The 20,637-nt window shown below is 38.1% G+C and overlaps 1 protein-coding gene across 2 annotated transcripts in view; it reads right to left on the bottom strand.

Moving 5' to 3' along the window:
- Positions 1 to 20,637, bottom strand: part of NAV3 (neuron navigator 3) — a gene marked incomplete at its 5' end in the record, with an annotated part of 275,201 nt that overhangs the window by 24,340 nt on the left and 230,224 nt on the right. For both annotated transcript variants that reach the window (XM_082492447.1, XM_082492448.1), the window contains 7 exons: positions 949 to 969; positions 1,555 to 1,676; positions 2,976 to 3,087; positions 4,679 to 4,762; positions 13,269 to 13,346; positions 15,692 to 15,715; positions 20,578 to 20,630. In XM_082492447.1, the coding sequence (XP_082348573.1) occupies positions 949 to 969; positions 1,555 to 1,676; positions 2,976 to 3,087; positions 4,679 to 4,762; positions 13,269 to 13,346; positions 15,692 to 15,715; positions 20,578 to 20,630 (494 nt within the window). The remainder of the gene's footprint in view (positions 1 to 948; positions 970 to 1,554; positions 1,677 to 2,975; positions 3,088 to 4,678; positions 4,763 to 13,268; positions 13,347 to 15,691; positions 15,716 to 20,577; positions 20,631 to 20,637) is intronic.

The following is a 20,637-nucleotide window of genomic DNA, read 5'->3' as shown; positions in this document are numbered from 1 at the left end:
AAAAAGTGCAGGACCGAGTGGTACGGCTATGGGAGAGGAGTGCTCATTTAAAGCCATTAAGCCCCACTGGAATCCCATTCCCATGGCATTCCCTTCAAGGGCTGGCTTTAAATAACCACTTTGCATCTAGGTACAGGCAGAACCTGCTGTTTCTAAATGCTGAAATCAAGAGACAAGTCCAATTTACTGGGTTTGCCAATTTACTTCCCCCGTTAAAAATTTGAATGGCCAAACTATGCAAATGCTATGGTTTGGATCACAAGCGAGAGGATTTAAGCTGGGACACGAGGCTTGCTTTGCTGTACTGCTGAGAAGAATGTTAGCTGAAAGGTAAATACTCTTTGCTGCAGTTTCCTTTAGAGTAGTCAGATCTCTGAAGGTACAAGCATTGCCTTTTCCCTCTAGAAGCTCTTACCCAGTATTGAAAAGGGACAGAATAGCCAAAGAGCCATTTATTTCAGGAGCCAAGATGACAACAGTTGTGTCTGCAGTAAATTTTAACTAGCCCATTCGTTGATACCTTTATCTAAATCCAGAAGTTGTTCATCTCAGGAAAAATGTGGTTGGTTTTTGTTTTTATTTTCAGAAAGTTGTTCTGATTGAAATTGTATAGAACTCAATGACAAAGTGGTTCCTTTATAAAAAATGAGGTATTCAAACATGTTGTTTTTGTGATATAATTCGAGAGAGGGGAGTGTGACCACTGATCAGAGAAACTTAAGTCCTTTCCAGCTCATGATATCTAACGAGAAAGAAATGGATTTTGGCTACACTCCCCCTTTCTATAGTCTAAACTTTGAGATTAAAATGAATAGAGACAAACTGAGAAGACATACAGGATAATCTGTTTTTAGAAAGTATAAAAGCCTACTGCCAAAATAAATAGCAATCATGCCAAGATAGGGTTCTTTAGAGATGCATGCCAAATTTTCCATGGTTTATATTCACCTCACTTCCTCTAGAGTTCACCTTGCAGAAACATGAAAGAGTGTGGAATTACAAATCAAGGGAATGAAGGCTGATCAGTATTTTAAAACAAATGTTTATGCAGGTAATATTTTTAAAACAACAAAACATATTTTCCGATCATATACTGAAAGTATTTGATTAAACCCTGAGCAGTATGTGGTATTTGTGTTTTACAGTTGAGAAGTATCTTAATTTTTTTAAACACCATGCTACTTTTATGTGAGAATTCTTAACAGATTTTAACTCCCTTCATAGCTGCTTGACATATTTGTGTTAAGCCTTGGAATCAAACTCTGACTGAAGAAAATTCACACAGAGTTCCAATGCGGCCCAGAGATGGTTTTTGTCACAACAGCTATTTTAATTATTTTTTTTGTTAATTATCCTGACTTATGCAAATAATTCCCCACTGATATTCAACAATTTTTAGGTTCCTGGTAGTGTCACAGTATGGATACATGCGAATTGCTTTGTATCTGTCTGGCCCCACAAGGATATTGTAGATGAAACGGACCATTATGCTACTCAGGCACTAGGAAATGACATAATAGCTAAAAGATAGGTTTAAACCTGCTGAGCACTTACCCAGTTTTTCTTTTTCTTTTTCTTGGAGTCAGCGTCATTACCACTTCCAATGCTTGAATGGCTTGTAGCGCTGTTGATGCTGGAAACACTTTCTGAAGAATGTTGCCGCCTTATACGTAAATCTAAAGAAAAGAAATTACAGCGAAATCTGTCTGTTTCAATATAATAATCATTCTTGTATTTATGTAGCATCTTCCTCCTCAAAGGGAGCCTAAATGAACATAAATGGCATCGATGCTTGCAGTGCCTTGGATTTAAGCTGTTGCAGCCTGTGAGAAACCATATGGGGGTCAATGGGGATGCCTACTATTAGCTTAACACTTAGGAGCTTCTCCAAACTGGAGTCGTACTGGCACGAAGGCAGTGACCCTGCACAGCAATCTATGCAGGCGTAGTCTCATAGCTAAGCAGTTTCTGTAACAGATGGATTACTTATTGCTGTCACAGGTACTACAGTTCTATTTCTGAGGAGTATAGGCACCGCTTGACTTGTAGTAGGCCTAATCAGCGTTCAGATGCTACCTTCTAATATACCATGATGGAAATAAGCAGGCAGGAGTTCATTAAAAATGAATGAAACAAAATAATCAAGAAGTGGAGAATATTAGAAATGGTTGGTGAGGCATTTGAGTTTCAATTACTTAAAAGTCTCTGATAACTGTATCTTAATCACTGGAAAATATTCTTGCAGAATATACCCACTATACCAGGGGAAATGACTTTTGAGATTATTTTTCACTTCCTAGAAGTTAGCTTTGCTATTCTCGAGTCACGCAATTCAATGACCTTAAGGTACACATCTAAATAATGACCTCTTTAAAGAAAGATCAATGACACTGTCAAAAATGAACGCTGCTATTATTTTTTTTTCTTCAAGTAATTCCTTTGCTGTTGGTTATCAACGGGCACTTTTGAAGTATATATTTATCATGTGACATCTGCCTAACCGCAATGACAACTTAATTCAGAATCTGAAATCTAGAATGCCTGCTTTCCTGTACTGATTTAGCACCTCATGAAGGAGCTAAGCTCTTGTCAGTCCATCTCTTGGCAATGAGTACACCAGTTTTCAGAGCTACAACTTACGCTGGATTTCCAAGCTATAGCCATGTTTCACCACAAGACTTCACTAGTGTCTTGGGTGGACTTCAAAACACAACTGCAGTGACAGGATTAACTCTTGAGACCCAGCGATCAATTCCTGGCCACCCAGTTCTGAGAAGACAAGGCTCCAGGAACTCTGGCAAACAGGAAGCTCACGCAAGGTTTCCAGCTCTGGAAATACCACAAGTATGCCTACCACGCACTGCAGAATGTGCTTGCCCTTGCAAAAGAGACCCCAAACAAACAGAAAAGTAGTGACTTAGCTTTTTTTCCTAGGGAGAAACTCTGCACTTATTTTAACAGTGACAAAAACATACCTTTGTGGGTATGATCGGGACCGTTCAAGGCTCCTTGAATAGCAGCTTGTGCAGCAGAATTCTGGGCTTTCAGCATTTCAATGGTTTCCCTTAGCTCTATAAGCTCAGATTCCTGTGGGAAGAGCAGAGAGAGCTCAAAATACATGGCACAAGAACAATGTTTGTCTAAGCTAAAAAAAAATGACAAGATAAGAGTGCTCAAACTGAAGTTCATGGGACTGTTTGGGTGAATATAAGGGCAACAACTAAGTAGGATGCATATTTTCTCTCCAAAGATATTAAATTCAGCTAACATTCTTTTGCATTTATTCTATAAAAATCAATCATGCTATTTTTAAGGAACACAAAATATATTAAGTAAAGACTAATCTAAAATGGGCCTCAATTGAATATTCATTATAAAGTTAAGAGAAATATAACAATTTTACTGTGAAAGACAATAAAATAATTTTAATTACTTCCTTTAGTATGCGAGGTTACTGTTTAATGGATGAATCTCAACCTGAATTTGTGTATTTTTCAAAAGATTTAACTTGCTAAATAATAATTCAATTTTAAAGCCCCTGTTTAATAGCAACTGTCCTGCAAGTTGAAGTAAAATCACTCCACTTGAGTTCCGTGTTAAAATGTACAGCCAATTTTAATTAAAAAATAGCTTTTATTACTGCTGCATTAAACTTATCCTTCCAGTCTGCATTTATATAATGAGGATTAAAGGAATTTAAACTCAACAACAGAGAAAAGAAAAGAACATGTTCCATATCTTTTGGGAAAGAAGCTTGGAGATGATCTGTTTCAATGTCACTGCTTAACCTCTTCTGGAAAGAAAACCTTCTGAGGGAAATTATGCTTGGTAAAATCGTCAGAAGTTTTGTTTTAAGAAAATTCCATTGTGTTTTTTTGCTTAAGATGATGAAAAAAAGCAAGCAATACAAATATTTTCTGTCCAGTTCACAATGAGTCTCACCATATTTCATCTGTTGGTGCTCAACCAGACTGTGAAATGTTATTTTAATAGACAGCTACACTGACTCACCGATACAGTTTCTTTCACAGTTTGGCTCAATGAGGCCTTTCTTTTTGTAGGATATTGTTCAAAATGAACAAGGACAGAAAGCTGCAGAAGTTCAATCCTGGAAGGTGCTAAGGAACCTCTTAATCCTGAGCACGGTCCATAGGCTCACATTAAATTTACCACCTATCAGGTTTAGATTTTTTTCCCCAGTAGTCAAAACAGCCCAGTGAAAACCAAAACTGCGTACACGTGAATAGGATACCTAACCTGCACTAACTCTCTGAATGGAGTCATTTTTCTCTGCTTAAAGTTCTTCCCTTCCCATAATTCTATTATTCTGACAACACTGCGGGCTGGAATGAAGCACTCCAGCAGGTTACGATCAGTCTTTGTTAACGGGATCTTTCAGTACAGATTAAACCTACAGTCGCATATGTTTTAATTAAAATCTGGAAAGGAAAGATTTTATCTTCAGACTATTCTATGATATTGTCTGCGTAAACCTGATGCTGCAGAGTTTAATTCTCCCGGAGCTTTACAAAGATTTGATTGCAGTGGCCATTAAAGAAAGACCTGTCTGTCTTATTGTCACAGCTGTCCCTGTTTCCTTTCAGTATTTTTTAAACAAAACTCTAATATAATCTGCTGACTGTTTTCCACATTAAAGCATCTGCTTTTGTAAACGTACCTTTTGTTCCGCTGTCATTGTTAGACTTTGCAATCGGCCGGTCATATTTCCCAAGCTTTTTTCAAAAGCTGCTACTAGATGAGCCTGTGAAAGAAACAGAAAACAACATTCATCGCGACAATGGGACAATTTTCCCAGGTATATTTGTTTTTAAAAACAAGTTTTTCCCTCCAAGCTCATCTTCTCCAGCTCTTTTCTATTAGTTTTAAACTCAGACTGAGCTGACTTGGATAGGTGAAGCAGCAAAGTGAGCCCAGTGTTCCTCACGCTTCTTCAGCCCCCAAGGAGATTAGCTCAAGTATCTCTGCCTGGAAATGAATTATGGATTTAATGCCCTGCTTTAAGTTTACTGATATATCAGCCAAAAGAAGTCTGCTCCCAAATAGAAGTCCAGGAACAGTCATTTTCAATTACTGAACACTTCAAAATGGGAATTCAAGTACTTTATCTTAAAAGGTAAGATTTAACCTCACAAATAAAACACTCCAGAGGGATCCTGAGACTCAAACAAAAAAATATCACAGTTAGTTTTATAAAAGGTCATTACTTAGGCTATTCATCTTATATTGATTATATATATGTGTGTGTGTGTTGTGTGTATAAAAGTAATATAAAACTTACACAAAATATAAACAGACTATTTATGCATGTGTGCAAACGTACAAAAAGACACTTGAAAACTGGAAGACCAACTTCTTGATAAGAAAAGCAATAAAGTTGAAACTGATTAAAAGATTTTAAAAAATTAAAGTTTCGTTTTATTTTCTAACAACATTCACCCTATAGTCTATGCAAGCAAAATTTATACAAACATACAACAAACAGTTGATATATATCAACTCTTCTGACATCAAGCTTTGTAGGCAAAGAAGGACAAGTGATCATAAAGAAACCAACAAGCTAAGCCAGCTTGTACAGCCAAGGGAAGATAAGAATTTAATTTTTATGAAATTCTATAAGATTCCATCCACTCCTCTCACAACACCAAATAGTAAAAGCAGAAAGAAATACTTATTCTTTGTTTACCATCTCAAAAGCGGTAATAGGCAAAGTTTTCAAACATAGGCACTACAACACAGCAGGACATATAACTCACAAACAACATATTTATATGCACAAATGGATTAACTGAGCTTCTTCACCAAGAAAATTTATTTTTTATTCTAGCAGTACAGGCATACAGAGTGCCTGGCAAATTTTCAGTTACAGATTTGCATGCTTGTACAAGCATAGCTGAAATTGTTCAAAAGTGTGTGGTTGTACTGAATCTGAGGTATAATCAGAAAAAGACATGGTCCAAAAAGGATTCTGTTTTGTACTTTAGGAGAAGGAAAAGAGCTTTTTGCCCCCTTGCTCTGGATATTATACCTCAAATAAAAAAAAAAAAAGATTATCATATATATATAATAGTGGCCCACTTCTGAGCTGTTATACTGATAAGTGGCTTTTGAGTTTTGTAAATAATTTTGGATTGCTATAAACATTTCAGTATCTTGTAAACTCCTTATTTTATACTTCTTAAACTCACTACAAGTTTACTCCTTGTAAATTATATTATTAGTAAATCCTTTATTTGATTACTTATGGGTATAGTGGTCAATCCACCTGCTTTCTCCATCTGCAGGGATACCTTAGGGATAATTATTTTGGTAAAAGATAGAGACCCCAGGGAATAACTTTTGATAAATGCAGGACTAGATACATATGCAATTTCTTAAAGATTAATTAGCAATTATTTATATTCCGATTTTAACATTTATAATTAATTTAGGCTTTATTCTTGAAGTTAAAAATGTAAATAAAATGAACTTGGAATATGCGTCAAATGCATGTCTGAAACCTGTCAATCAAGAAGAAGTTATTTTAACTAGTTTGGAAACTACAGCCTTTGGCTGTTTTCACTACTCTATTCCTCTGATAAGATAAAAGTAACTAGTTTTGAAACTTACTTTTCACTTTCATGATTAGCTACATATTAAAAGCATCCAGACTAATTCATGGTGTTTTAATTCCAAAGACGATGGCCAGTGACCCGGAACACAATCAGAGACAAAGTAGATGCACTACCACAGAATTATAGCCAAATGTCTCTTTTATGACATGTGTTTAACAGGAAACTAATGGAGCTCACTGTTCCCTGCCTCATAAAAAAATCTATGGCTTGGCTGATGGCCTGCGGCTCTGCTTTACCATGAGAATAAAAATGGGGAATGAGGGCTTGAAAAGAGGAATCATTTGCTTAATTATGCATTGCTTTTGTCCGTTTCTCACAATTAGACTGTAATAACCGCAGTGCTTTGGTACCTAACTATGCTTATTTGTGCACAGTGTTTTCCACAGCTACAACTTCAGCTTATATTCTACATGAATAAACCGCAAGAAACTTACAGGAAAAATTAAGGCACTCATAAGACAAGTTAAGAACTAAAAAGCATAATTAAAAGTATCATCAGAGGTCACCGAAACTGTTAAGTTATTGTCTGGTAGTCTGTAGAGAAAGACAGCCACGTCACACCTATGGATTCTTACAAAAGTTCTGCCCGTGATAGAGTACATAACCTTCTCGGAGTAGCACACTAAAATTTTTGTGTCATAAATGTAATTGGATCAAGATGACGGCTCTTTCCTAGCTCATTTGAGGTAAAGACTGTCAGGTCATGATTTGCTAACAATAAAGAAACACAATTCAATGGCCCACCACTGAAAACGATTCAAGAAAGAAACCTTCAATCACCTTGTTCATTACTTTAAATGCTTATTACAACAGCATACTGTTCTCTGAAATACAAAGCATTAATTTTCCATTCAGAGTAGTAAATTGTGCTGCCTTTCCGCATGGTAGCAATTGTTTATTTATTCAGCAGCCTAGGGAACTCCTACTTGTTGAAATCTTATGCAGATTTGTCCCAAAAGAAATACTATTTAACAAGAGAATAAAAGTTAGTGTGAAAAAGGCTAGTTTATTACTATATTTATATGCGTGGTAGTATGTATAAAACATATGTATGTATATATTCCCATTTAACATCAGATTTTGCATTTAAATAGTTAAATGCATAATAATTTGGAAAAGAAAACGATTGAAACAAATAGAAGAAACTGACTTGAAAAATCCTCATTAGAAATTAAAAATTCTAATTAGATATCTCTTTTACACTTTTAAATCTGGTAGTTAATTTTGATTGAATCGGTAATCCTCAATTTCTGAGGATTAGTTACTTTATCCGAAAGGATCCATGCTGTCATTCTCATAAAAATACTTAGAAGTCTTTTTTAAAGTTACAGCCAGTCCTTCACACCTTAGAAATATCTGTTAGGTTTGATAGCTTCATTCACAGTATACATCATTTGCATACCATACAAAAGAGCCCGAGTACTGCACGTGCTTTAAATAACACTTATTCTAAAGTAAAAATATATCTTCACAATTGAATGCAGCATTTTTCCTTGGAGACAGATATACTGGAGTCAGAGTTAAGTAACTGGGCATTACTGGAAGTGTGCCTACTGCAAAATATATCCATCTTTAACAGGATATACATATTAGATACATTGATGATATACAGCTCTTAATCTGTAGATCCATCGCATATGGATTATTTTTGACATCGGTTAGCATCTGAAACTCCCAGTGGAAACAGTCAAAGAGATAAACGCTCAGGGAATGACTTCAGTGCTAAGATGACAGACTTGATTTTAAGCATTTCCTTCTTAGTAAAGGATCCCAGCCAGGCAAACCCCAAATACCTCGGCTCTCAGGTTTACACCCCGTCCTGAACATGCCGTGGGCATATCCAAACGCTATCTGCTGACGCACTTTGCGATTTGACCTGCGGTGTTCAGGTTTATAAAACAAAGGTAAACAAATAAATTTCCTCCCACCTGACACGGCTGAATGAAAGGAGGCGTGAGGGGCCAGAAGGGACCGGGCTGCTTGCAAGAAGCAACTGTACCTCTGGTGACCTTTTCTGTCCGCCGCCTGCTATTATCTTGTTGTTTGGCTGTCGGATAGTGGTTCAGAGTTGGCCAAACCAGAGTATCAGCCAGAGAACCCCCTCCGCTTTCTACTGGCATCCTGGGTCTGCTACAGTTTGCAAGCACGCACCCTTCGGCTTTACACGGTACAAAGCACTGATCAAATCCCTCGGAACAGGCTGGGTTCAGGCTGCTCGCTGGAATTCGAGCCCTTGTCAGTCACGTAGGAAGTCTGCTGGTTGGACACTTTCTGCACTCAAAACAGGCCCTTTCTTAATTAGTATTGAGATTTGCCCTCCAGCAACATCGAAACAGGTGCCAGGGGAAAAGCCAGAATCTCAGGAAAAAAACCTGTAAATTAAGCATCCAAACAACAGCTGGGCCCGGCTTGAATTTAATCATACGCAGGCAAAACACTTTGGGGTTAATCAAATGAAATAAACTGCTGAAATGAAGCATAGTACTAGAGTCCAGCTAACAAAACCTGAATAAGAAATGAAACCAAATAGGAAAAGTCTTAGCGGAGGTTTCCAAAATGCCTGAGAAATGCTATAACTTCCAGTTGACAGATTTTGATATAAAATAATATAGCAAGGAAAAGCTTGATGAAACAGGCCAAATTTCAGCCTGACAGTCTTTGAATGACACGTGTACTACTGTCGCCAACAGTCTCTTGCGGTGAGGCAAGGAAAGCCACAAATAGCGTTGAAATGAGAGGAACAAGATGCTCTTTTTTTCACTCGCATACAATACTTTTGCTCAGTTCTACAAAGGGAAATGGTAACAACAAATTCAAGCCCGAGATGAACTGTGAGGGAATAAGGTTTCTTGCTATTAATAGTTGCCTTCTCCAGAACACAGCAAGCAAAAAAAAAGTGCTGCGTATTTTCAGACAGTGAAAATACGGAAATTTGGAGAAGCTTAGGACTAAGGCTAAGATGGATGCATTTATAGCAAAGGCGTCAGAAAGGACTGAGTAATTTTCTGGTCAGTAAGGGCGCTGCAGAAGATCATACAGTTCTCTGCCTGCCGGAGTTGGATGTATCTACAGAAAACACAGGCAGCGATCAAACTTTTTTTCTGCATTCGACAGACCGTTCATTCAGGTTTTAACCTACTGGCATGCAAACGTGACTCAAAATGAGGGTGACTAGTATTATCCATACAGAGAGTAAAACATGGGTTTGATTTCTTCTCTGAGGAGAAATTCTGGCTTTTGCGATTAAGACTGTTTCTCGTTTAAATGCCAGGGGCTGGTGAAATACGTCTCTTTTGGATTAGGGGAGAAATGAAAAATGAAACCATGCAAGTAAAGTATTGCTAAGACAGTACAAGTTCATGAAAATTAGAAGCCCATCTGGGTTTTTCATGATTTTGTCAAATTAAATCAAGTATTTGTTAGTTACTCTCATAATTTTTACGAGAAGTATATAATCACTGGCATTTAAATATCAGTTCTGTAATTAGACTAAATTTCAGAGGCCACATCACAATTAAAAGGTTGTGCATACATTCTGTTTCCAAGCTGGATTTTATTCCTGATGTTTAAGTGATACTTCATAGAATTTATTTACATAAAGTGCTCACAGGACTGACAGAATTAGTACTAACACATCTTTCAGGGGTCTCTCTTGACCCTTCGAACTTATGTGGAAGCGTTTTTCAATCCTTTACATCTTCTGTACCAGAAATAGCAGAGAATGAAGTCAGAACCAGGCTTATTGTGAAATACTTTTCAATTTTTGGTTTTGCAAAGTATGTCTCTCATGACAGCATCCCAAAAAATATTTACTTATAATATCTATTTTTCTTTTAAGGTTGTATTCATTTCAAAGGTGTCTAAATCTCTTGTTCATGCCTGGAGAATTTGAAGCCTCTAAGTTTCATGCTCCTGTCAAGTCTAGTTTTGAGGGAATTTCCACATGTTGTGGATTTGGAAAAAGGAAAGATTTCTCTGGTACCTTTTAAAAATCCCACGTGCTAAAAGGATCAGCTTTAGGGTTGCTTATAGGTTTAGAGTTTAAAGAGTGTCTCCATGGAGATGGATTAGAAGGTGAGAGACACAGTCAAAAAAATGTGATTAAATTAACCTTTATACAACATGCGGCTGCATGCATATGTATATACAGGTTTACAAATGTGTTACTTCTGGAGAGACAAAACCAGATGCACATGTATATATATTTTTTTAACTGTCCTGTTGAAAATGTTACCCTTCTAATTGGATCAGTAGAAAAGCCGTGGGCATTCTTACTAGGGGTTCCCAAGTCCAGAGGCAGCACATGGGACCCGATCCCCAAGAAACACAATGTAACTTATACAACTTATTTCTCGCCCATACAGTAGAATTAGTTTGAGTGAAAAGCAAGCCAAAATGTAACCATTCAATTGTAGCTTGACTCAGTTTCTTTGAAATGTGGACCAAATCTAACTGCAACTTGGAGCGGACTTGCAAATTTACCTGGAATAGGTAGTGTTATTAGAAACCAGTCTGTATGGTGTTATTCCACACAAAGGAATACTAGTCACAGATACAGTCAATGACTTCTAAATAACACTGGGGAGAGATCAGACGCAATTTGCCTAAATGAGTGGAACAATAGCCTCATTGCCTCAGCTGTGCAGCAGAATGCCCTGCCATTCTCACTCCATTGCACTTGTTGCTATATTACAGGCTACAGCATTGCTGGGGTGACTGGAAGAGGATGGAGATTCAATAGTCATCTTTCAACTCTCCCTTTCAATACATCAGCAAGAAGGAATACGCTGGTGTGCTCTGCTCAGAGCTAGTGGAAGGAGAGAAGGGCAAACTGCTTTTCTGCCCACAGGGTCAGGTGAGGAATGGTACCAAGAACCTGAGTTATCACTGTCAGTGTGGCTCCCACCCCAGCTCTGGTACAGGCACTCGAGCACAAGCCCGCCACAGGCAAACAGTTTAGTCTTACTGGTGTGGCACCGCTGCTCAGAATCACAGAATGGTTTGGGCTGGGAGGGATCTTTAAAGACCATCTGGTCCAACCCCCAGCTGTGGGCAGGGACATCTTTCACCAGATCAGGGGCTTGCAGAAATCAAGCTAAGTCCTCTGGATAACACCAGCTGCTGCTGTGTGGGCATTAACAGGGCACTCAGAGTGGATGTGGGGATACCTGCGATTGTGCTGTGTCACAAGCCCAGCCACAGCCCACCTCCCTGTGCTCCCAGCTGCAAGGCAGAGCTGCTGCAGCCCTGCCGTCTTGGTGGAAAGGAAAGTGCCCTGCAGAGAACAATGAACTTGTTAGTAAACGCGACTACTCAAGGCATGCTGGCTCAAGTCTTCCGACTCAGTGATGGTTTTAGTTTGTTGACTCAGTGATGGTTTTAGTTTGTTGCTCTCAGGACGGGTGAGTGAAGAACTGCCCAGCCTGCCAAGGATGAAGATCAGTGTCTAAACTACGTGAGTGAAGGAACCCCACAGCCAGGTTAGGCATGCTGACTGTAAATTCCCAAATGAATAAGCCAACTCAGAATCTAGCTTTTGAATTTACAAACATTGCAGGACTCCAACGTTGTCTGCTTCACTAGCTCATTCTCAGGACTCTGAACAGACTGGCAACCCATACGGCTACGGAGGTACAAATACCCACAGGTGTTCCGCAGCCACCTGAACACAGCAGAAAGTGCTAAGAGTAGCTCTTGCACATTTTCACGTGTGGCAGTCCTAAGAGAACAAGCAGCTCTCACACAGCTAGAGATTATTTTCTCACAACGTGAACACAGTACTGCTTCACCAAATGAAATAATTTCTTGAAAATAATGGCAATATTTATAGGTCTAAATACTCAGTACATCTACATTTTGAAGAAAGGCACTCTGTAGGTTTTCCAAGACATGAGGAAACTGCTTACTTGAAATGCAAAATGATAGTCTCTTGCAAGTGCATCTCAGCTTTCCTTGGGAATCATAACTACAGTTACATCCTGCATTGCATTTAAAAATCACTATACAACAGATTGTTCAGTAACTATCCGGTAACTTCATCTGAAACCATAGTAACCAGACAGGATTGTAGCTCATATTCCCTATCTGGCATTATTTTCTGATAATATGTTCAATAACTTGTATTACCAGTGTATGACAATTGGAAGGAAGACCAGGGAGGTCTCTGTGAAATAGCCCAGTTTCCATTAGTTATATATCAGCACAGTTATTGTATGTAGCATATGAATTCTATATACAATTGTATACTGTGCTTCCCTACACATCTATCTATTTGTGAAATGAAACTATAATGAATTCTATCAGAATATGCAATTCATGCCCTTTCTTTGGTTGTGTTTCCTTACTTTTGGGCTTTTTTTTAACTGATTCTGAGGAAAGAGTGAAATGGAACTGAATAGGACTGTTGTCACATCCAAAGTGTGGAAACTCTCCTGTCCATTTCCATTGTTTTTGGTTACAAGATTTCTTCTGCGTGAAGATGAGACAATAAAGACATTTAATGAAATAATTAATTGGAAAAACACCAAAATAAATAAATAGTAAAAGCCTCCCAGACCATGTGTTGAGTAAGAGCTATTAGGCACTCTGATAATGTATCATTTTATACTGTTTCCTATCACAAGCAAAACCACTTACATTTGCTGAAAGTTGAGATGTAAGGGTAGCAACTTTCTCTTGTGATGCAACCAGCTCTCTTCGTAGTTTCTGAATTTGCTAGGAAAAAAAATAAAAGACTGCTGTCAGTATTTCAGTAATTTCCTTTGGTGTGTTTTTTTGTTTTGTTTTGTTTTCTTAAAGGATCACTAACAGGTTTACAATGTCTTAGTTTCACATTTTAATCTCAGAACTATTCAGAAATACAAATTATTAAAAGTTGGTACTTAGTGCTGCTCCAACTGTTTTCTTGCACTTAACCAGTGTATGAGCTGGGATCCCAGTTAAGGGAGCACACACGGCCAAATCCTTAATTACTTCATATGTACAATCCTCTGTTTGCACATGTAAATGTCATGGGTTTTTTAACAAATCCTGTAAGTTCCAAACATGTCCTTAGTGCAATCAAGGATAGCAGCCCTGGATGAAGCCTGAGATTATGAAACATGAACGAATTTGGGTGAGGTTCACTGTGCCGGACTGTAGACATGATGCAACCGATACATGTTAAATGTCTACATTAGACTCAGATACAAGTGCCAAAAAGTACTCCCCCACTGCCTGGCATGAAGAAGGTTTTGATGACTATCTCAGGCACAGATTTTTGCTTCACGGATGTCTAAAGTTAGATGATGTAAAGTAAAAAAAAAATTTCTCTAACACTATACTTCCTACAGTCCCTGCAATTCAAACATGCAGCCTCTTTAAACCTTATATACTAATCAAAAACTTGCTTGCCAACTTAAAAAAAGTAAATGTATTTTTAACTGTCCTTGTTGACATGAAAATAAACTTAATTCAAGGCTCCTGTACCCTTTAATGAAAAAGAGAATCCTTAAGAAAAATATCTGTTTACATTTCAACTAACATACATACCTAGCATGAAGTTTGCACATCATTTTAAGCTCATTTAACCCTATTTGAGATCTTACGGGGATTCCAGACATTGTACTGAACTTAAGCAGAGCATGGAGTTTCACTTTGAAACCATTTTCATATTCAGACATAAAAGAAATTATTCCAGACTAGAGAAGTAAAATATTCTAAAACTAGCCTAGGACAGGGAACACATAACATTCATTAGTAAAGACTGTTGCTGTACTTTGATTTTATGACTCCCATGAAAACCAACAGGGAATACTGCACAAGCTTTAAGAATGAACAAGTTCCTGTACATCTATGATACAAAAACAGATAGGTCATTTACGCTAGCGCAGAGCAAAGGACACAGATTACTGAGCTGTTCTCCATCCTGGACTGCCGCTTTTCTTTTTCCAAGTTTACTCTTTGGTTTTCAATAGCAGTTATTTCATCTTTCTGCTTAAGCTACACTTTCATCATATTCCTGCAGCTATACAAAAGTAGTTCTCACGAACCGCTCTTCAATATCTCCTGCAAGAGCACGACAGAGCAGACCTAGATACTGAGGAAACATCATGTAGAAATACACAGGAAAGAAATGTCGTCTCAGCTCTGTATACAGCCCTATATAAAGGGCAATGAAATGAGGAATTGTCATTTACACTACTGAGGTATGGCATGGTTCTTTAGCTCCTTTGTTTTAACTTTCAGAGAAAGGAGCTTAGAAAACTCAGGTAGAAATTATATCGAAATATACTGCGGCAAGTAAGGAAGAATATGTTTATTTGGTCAACTTCCTCAAAATATCTTTTAGTTGACTTTTGCTCTGATTAGAGTAGTAAAAATAGGAGCAACGTGAACGCAGGTCTTGGAAGGCATGTAGCTCTGTGAAGTGGAAGCGCACCCCTTGGCGCCGCGTTTTATTGCTGCTACTCCTCGGTGCCCTTTTAATACAACCAGGCCTTCCTCTTGAGAAAGGCTGTAATTGTATCCAGCTGCTGACCCGGGCTTGTCACCCACTCTTATACACTGTGAGGAGAAAGAAGCTGGTTTCCACATCAGATTTGATTTATATCTGAAATCAATCTGCGTTGCTCTGAAATCCATCAAAGTGGTCAGTTTCAGAAATTTAATATAATGCAAAATGTAAGGGAGAGAAGTTCAAAGTGAACATTTGAGGTATTTTTCTCCTGAAAGGCAGCACATTACCTAGAATTGCACAGTCCCTTAGATCCAGTACGGAGTGGTATTAAGCCTGAAATCAGACGCATCACAACTCCTCCGCTCAGAAGCCCGATTCTCATTCATTCTTTTCACCTTTTCAGGACCTCAGCCAGGAGGCATTGTCTGGCATGATGGAAGAAAATGCCTTCTAGTGCACTAGAAGCTGCATCAGCTCTTTACCAATCCTTCCCAAAAAAGTGCTTCAAAGACACGGTTGTCTTTTGCCCAGCGACTCAGCAGTTTAGCCATAGCAGATGAGCAATAAACTTTAAAATAACATAATGCAACACGCAACTATAGAAATGAAGAAAAGATTTTACCTCTGAATGTGCCTTTTCTTCTGCCTGGAAGAAAACAAAGAAGAAATGGCTTAGAAACTGCATGCAACATAATTGCGGTAATAGAAAATAAAAGCCAGCTACACTGAAGCGAAATGAATAGTTTCACGGATCCATTACATATAAGGAAGGTATGCAGTAAAAACAATAAATGGAATTCTTTTCAACTTACTTGGCAAAGCTCCAGCTGAAACCCCAAAGAGTTTGCCGGCACACTGACAACATGAAACAGTGGGTAAAGGGAGAACAGGAACAGAACTGCAGAAACTGCAGCTACATTTCAAAGATACAAAAGAAAACTTGCTATCCTGTCACAGCACAGACCTTAGTCTGTTACCAGCAAACTTTTACACTGTAATGATTATTACGGCTCCTGAAGCTATATTTGTCTTACTGTATACCGAGCAATATTCCTAATAGACTAATCCCCGCTAAGAGCAGTTGACAGCATACCAGTAAAATATATATGGGGGGAGCGGTGAGGGGGAGAGGGCTACTTGCACTTTAAAGTAATTTCTCCCATACAGAGTACCGACCAAAATGTTAAGGGCTACCAAGGCATGTTAAAGGTTCAGTTTAAGCTTGCTAATAATATTTAATAAATTTAGATGTTTTCCATATTGTTACATATCGTGTCCTATAATGATGCTATTTACTCAGCCGTCTTTTTCAACAAGCTAAGAAACTAAATCATTGCAAGGTGAACTTTTGAAAATCATTAAATTTGTAAGCATGGGAGTAGTCTAATTTAGGAGGCATTTGGTGGACAGAGAAATCTTGCTTCAGTGGGATTCTAATGGAACGGAATTGTGGGCCATGAGAGAGGAACCCTTTCATAACATAAAATAAGAATCAGTTAATGTACTGGAAATCAATCCACCCCTTGATCTGAGGTGGTCCAAGTTCAGAGAAGCAGTCTTACATTGTCCAGAAGAGAAGTAAGCAGTAAAAGGAAAATGTGGGCAGAAAAATTGGCTATAAATAACACCAGAAAGGCTAAGAAAATCCAAGGTAAGAGTTCTTTAGAAGATCCCATGACATCATGCAATATCCGTGTTATTACAAATTAATATAGCTCCTTTTTTTTTTTAAGCCTGTATTAAGCACAATTTTTGTGCTGTTAGAATTTTAGCAACTTACTATAGAAACGTTTTCTTACTTGACCTGGTGTAGGGGTAGAGGACTTTAGAAAATGCCTCTTTCCATACATGTTTATCTGTTAATAGTCACTAAAAAGACTGTGATGCTATGGTATTTGCCTGTGCAACACTAGGAACTGCTCTTGGCTGAAACTACTGTAATAGCTGGTGCATCACTACATGGGAATGATTGAGTATAATGATTGCTTTATTTGCCAGCACTGATGTGACACACATACTGATACTTTCTGATCTAGGTTTGAAAAAGGAGATTTGCCTACAGAAAAAAATGAATTTCTATTCCCATGATTGTTACTTCAAACACGTAGTGCATGAAAACTCACAAAGGGATCAAGAAAGACCATGTCTCCTGATGAATTCTACTGTGTCAAGAAAAGCAAAAAGAAATTTGGGGTTGGTGACCTTTTCCTGAAGCTGCCGCTAGGGGACAGGGTCCCTCGTCCTTAGACCACCAGCCCCCGCTGATGAAGGCAGCGCTACGTGTTGTTACCAGATGACTGTACAGGGAAGCGTTGCCTCTTTCCCGGAGTTCAGAGAGGTGGGTCCCACAAGTCAACTTTCGTGGGCAGCGGAAGAAGTAAATCAAAGAGAAAGAACAATATACTGGGAGTATATTGTTAAAAATTAAAAATTAAAATCTGACAACCAAAAACGTCTGAGCAGTTTTACTTAAGCGTTCATGCTGACACCATTGTAACCCGTCACTCAGCCATTGGTTCAAAATGCTCTAAAAGGAAATAACCTTTTTCCTCCCTCTACTTCTCCATCGTATCCATGCACCCCATCCTTGTAAGGATTTTTTTCTTTTTTTGAAGACTTAAAATATTAACATACAAATGACATGTCCTTACACATCTCCTTTGAGCTTGCCTTAGCGCACTTAATGAAGTCAAAGGATTCTAAGTGTGGCTAATGCTGAGAGCCAGTGCGAGAAATATAGCAATTAACTAAATATGTGCAAATTGCAGTGTCTCACCTACTGAGCAGGAGGAGATTAAAACTGGAGACAGCCTATCATAAATTAAACTACCACACATCTTTTTTTCAACTTCCCAGAGAGTTAGATATATTCACTGCCAAAACTGAATCAGTATTTCAATCCTACAGTCTACTAAGTTCGCTTACACGGCATACTTTTCTATGAAACCAAAGGTTTGTCCCTCTACATGCATATCTTACAAGCTAGATTTCCAGTCTATTCAAGTAAGTCCTGAAAACCCAAATGCAAATCAAGAAGAAAGCAAATACATACAGAAAATACTAGTGAACACAGAAACTTCTGTCTCATTGGACTTATTCATTGCAGTGGCAGCAAATAATGAAATGTCTCTTCTGAGTCTTATATTCTAATTCTCAGAGAAACAATCTTCAGAGAATAAAGTCAAGATTTTCAGCTATCCGTTGGTAATAATACATAAAGATCTTTATTTAGTACTCTGTCTGAATCTCTCCAGTGATTAGGCTGCAGAAAACCACTCGCACCAAGGCTTCAGGCAATGCTTGAGAAATCTGATAAATATATTTGAATGTGATATTTATGGAAAGGCAGCTGCTTTGGAATTCCTGCTTTGTGATTTTGGCCTGCTTAAGTAAGGTAAAAAAGCTCTTTTACTCCTCCTTGAACCTAATAATAGCTGAAAGCGAGTTACGTGTGCCATAACCCCGCGAAGCTATCCCTTGGAGGAAATGGAGCACTGCACCATATCACCAAATAATGAACCGTTGTTCTCTGCTTTCAGCTGATGTGATACTGATTGCCAACCTTTCATGTTTCTGTACTCCACTTGTGCGTCATCTTCTGATGAATTGCTGAAAAGTTTAAACTTTCTTCATAGGATGAGAAGGATCAAGCATTCTGACCAAAAATCACCCCTAAAGGTCAATCCTAGTAATTTTGTCATACTAATTCATTTCTTGCCCTTTACAGATTTTTCTGTAACTTCCATTATCTTGTCTACATAATCCATAACTTAAGGAGCGGGGTTTAGCTGCAATGTGAATTCACAGTCAGACGTTTCAGAAGATATTGCACTTACAGTATGAACTTGGGTAAAAAATTTAAAGTCTTTTTTTTTTTTCAGGAAAAAACCCGTTCTTTAATATCATGGGGTTTAGGTAATAGTTCCAAGATGCTCTGTAATATTGAATGATAGCAGGTTATATACATAAAAAGTATTAGTGAACTCTTGCTACATTACACGACATCAGAGCAGAGGTATTTCAGGCTTGCTGACTGATCAGGTGCTGAAAGCATCCTGTGTCGCTTTATAATTTGATTTTTACCATTGATCAGTTTCATAATATTCTTCTAAAGTTTGATATCAAAGCTTGAATGATTATTTTGGACACCCTCTCCATGCAAACTGATCATAGCGTCTCATAGACAGGGAAATAGTAGTAAAGATTTTTTGACTACCGAAATGTAAGTGAGAAGCTTTGCTTTGAATGTTACATGCACATGACCGGCTCATGTGCAGCCAGTCTGTGTGTACATTCTACCCCCCAAAAATAATTCAGGACTGGTCTGGACTGGAATTACTTGCAACTTGCTGCTTAAGGCCCGGGCAAACCCAACGTGTGTATACCCGATGTTTTAGACCTCCCCTTGTATAGACATTTTTATGGTTAAATAGAACCAGGAGAGGCACCATCGTGGTAGGTGTCGTGCATGGATGCAAAATACTTTCCAAGCTAACATGAGTTTAGCATTGAGATAGGGTTACCAAATGGTACAAATGCATCAGACTACATGGGCTCGGGACGCCCAGGCAAGAATTGGCGTTGGCTCTGGGTAGAGGAGCCCAAGTCATTCCTGGGATGTCAGCTGACACTTTTCAACACCTGAAAATATGGGAAGGAGACAGACTATTCGTGAACGCATGGTGGGAAAGCAGACAAGCGGTTTGCTCTCCCACGAAAAAGGCCTACCACAGCATGCAATTGTAGTTAGCAAATAGGTTGCAAAGCAACCGTTGTTTATCAGCAAGGGATTGTCCAAACTTGTTTAACTCCTCATACGGATGATTTCTTGTTAGTAGACCAACCAAAGCAACAAGTTATGCAGAAGATCTCAAAAGAGATACCAAAAAATTAAATAGAGGAAAAAAAAATCAAATCCAGAACTTCTGCTTGAGCTATAATACAATTATTACTCAATCTAATGAATCTAATTAACTAAGATTAATCATTTTTTAAAGACACTCTTCTCTTTGGAAATAACATCTAAATGCTGTCATTTGCAGCAGTGATCAGTAGACATTTAAACTGCAAATTGTATCTCCCTCACCCTGAAGCAGTCTTGTTTTTTTTTCAAGAAATGTACCTCAAACAGTGACAGGACAAAAGCACTTTGCAAATTGCTCAATTAGAAAACTATCTGGAAATAAGCAAAATCACTCAAATTTATCAACTACAATAGCATAAGGACACCACCACCACCACCACCCCCCCCTTAAAGAGAGACTTCTAGACCATTGCCTTCTTTTTAGCTTTCAAAATATACAGTAGGTAATTTTAAGCAGTTCTGAGCAAAGATGAAAAGAACGTGTTCAAAAATAGCATGACAGTAATACCAAAGCTGAAAATAAATGTTCTTGCTTTATTGCAGTACAATTTTAATCCTTCTAAACCACAAAGCATTGAAAGTTTCATGAACAATGAACAAGAACAGAGGCAGGCAGAACTTTTTTCTAATATGTCAATACTCACCGTAGAGTAGAGAGAGGATGTGCTGGAGACAAGTGATAATGAGGACCCGTGTACTTTAAA

The sequence above is a fragment of the Vanellus vanellus genome, assembly GCF_965231255.1.
Source record: "Vanellus vanellus genome assembly, chromosome: 1".
NCBI classification, from domain to species: Eukaryota; Metazoa; Chordata; class Aves; order Charadriiformes; family Charadriidae; genus Vanellus; species Vanellus vanellus.
The sequence above is the reverse complement of the archived record's forward strand: the minus strand, read 5'-3'. Positions and strand labels throughout refer to the sequence as shown.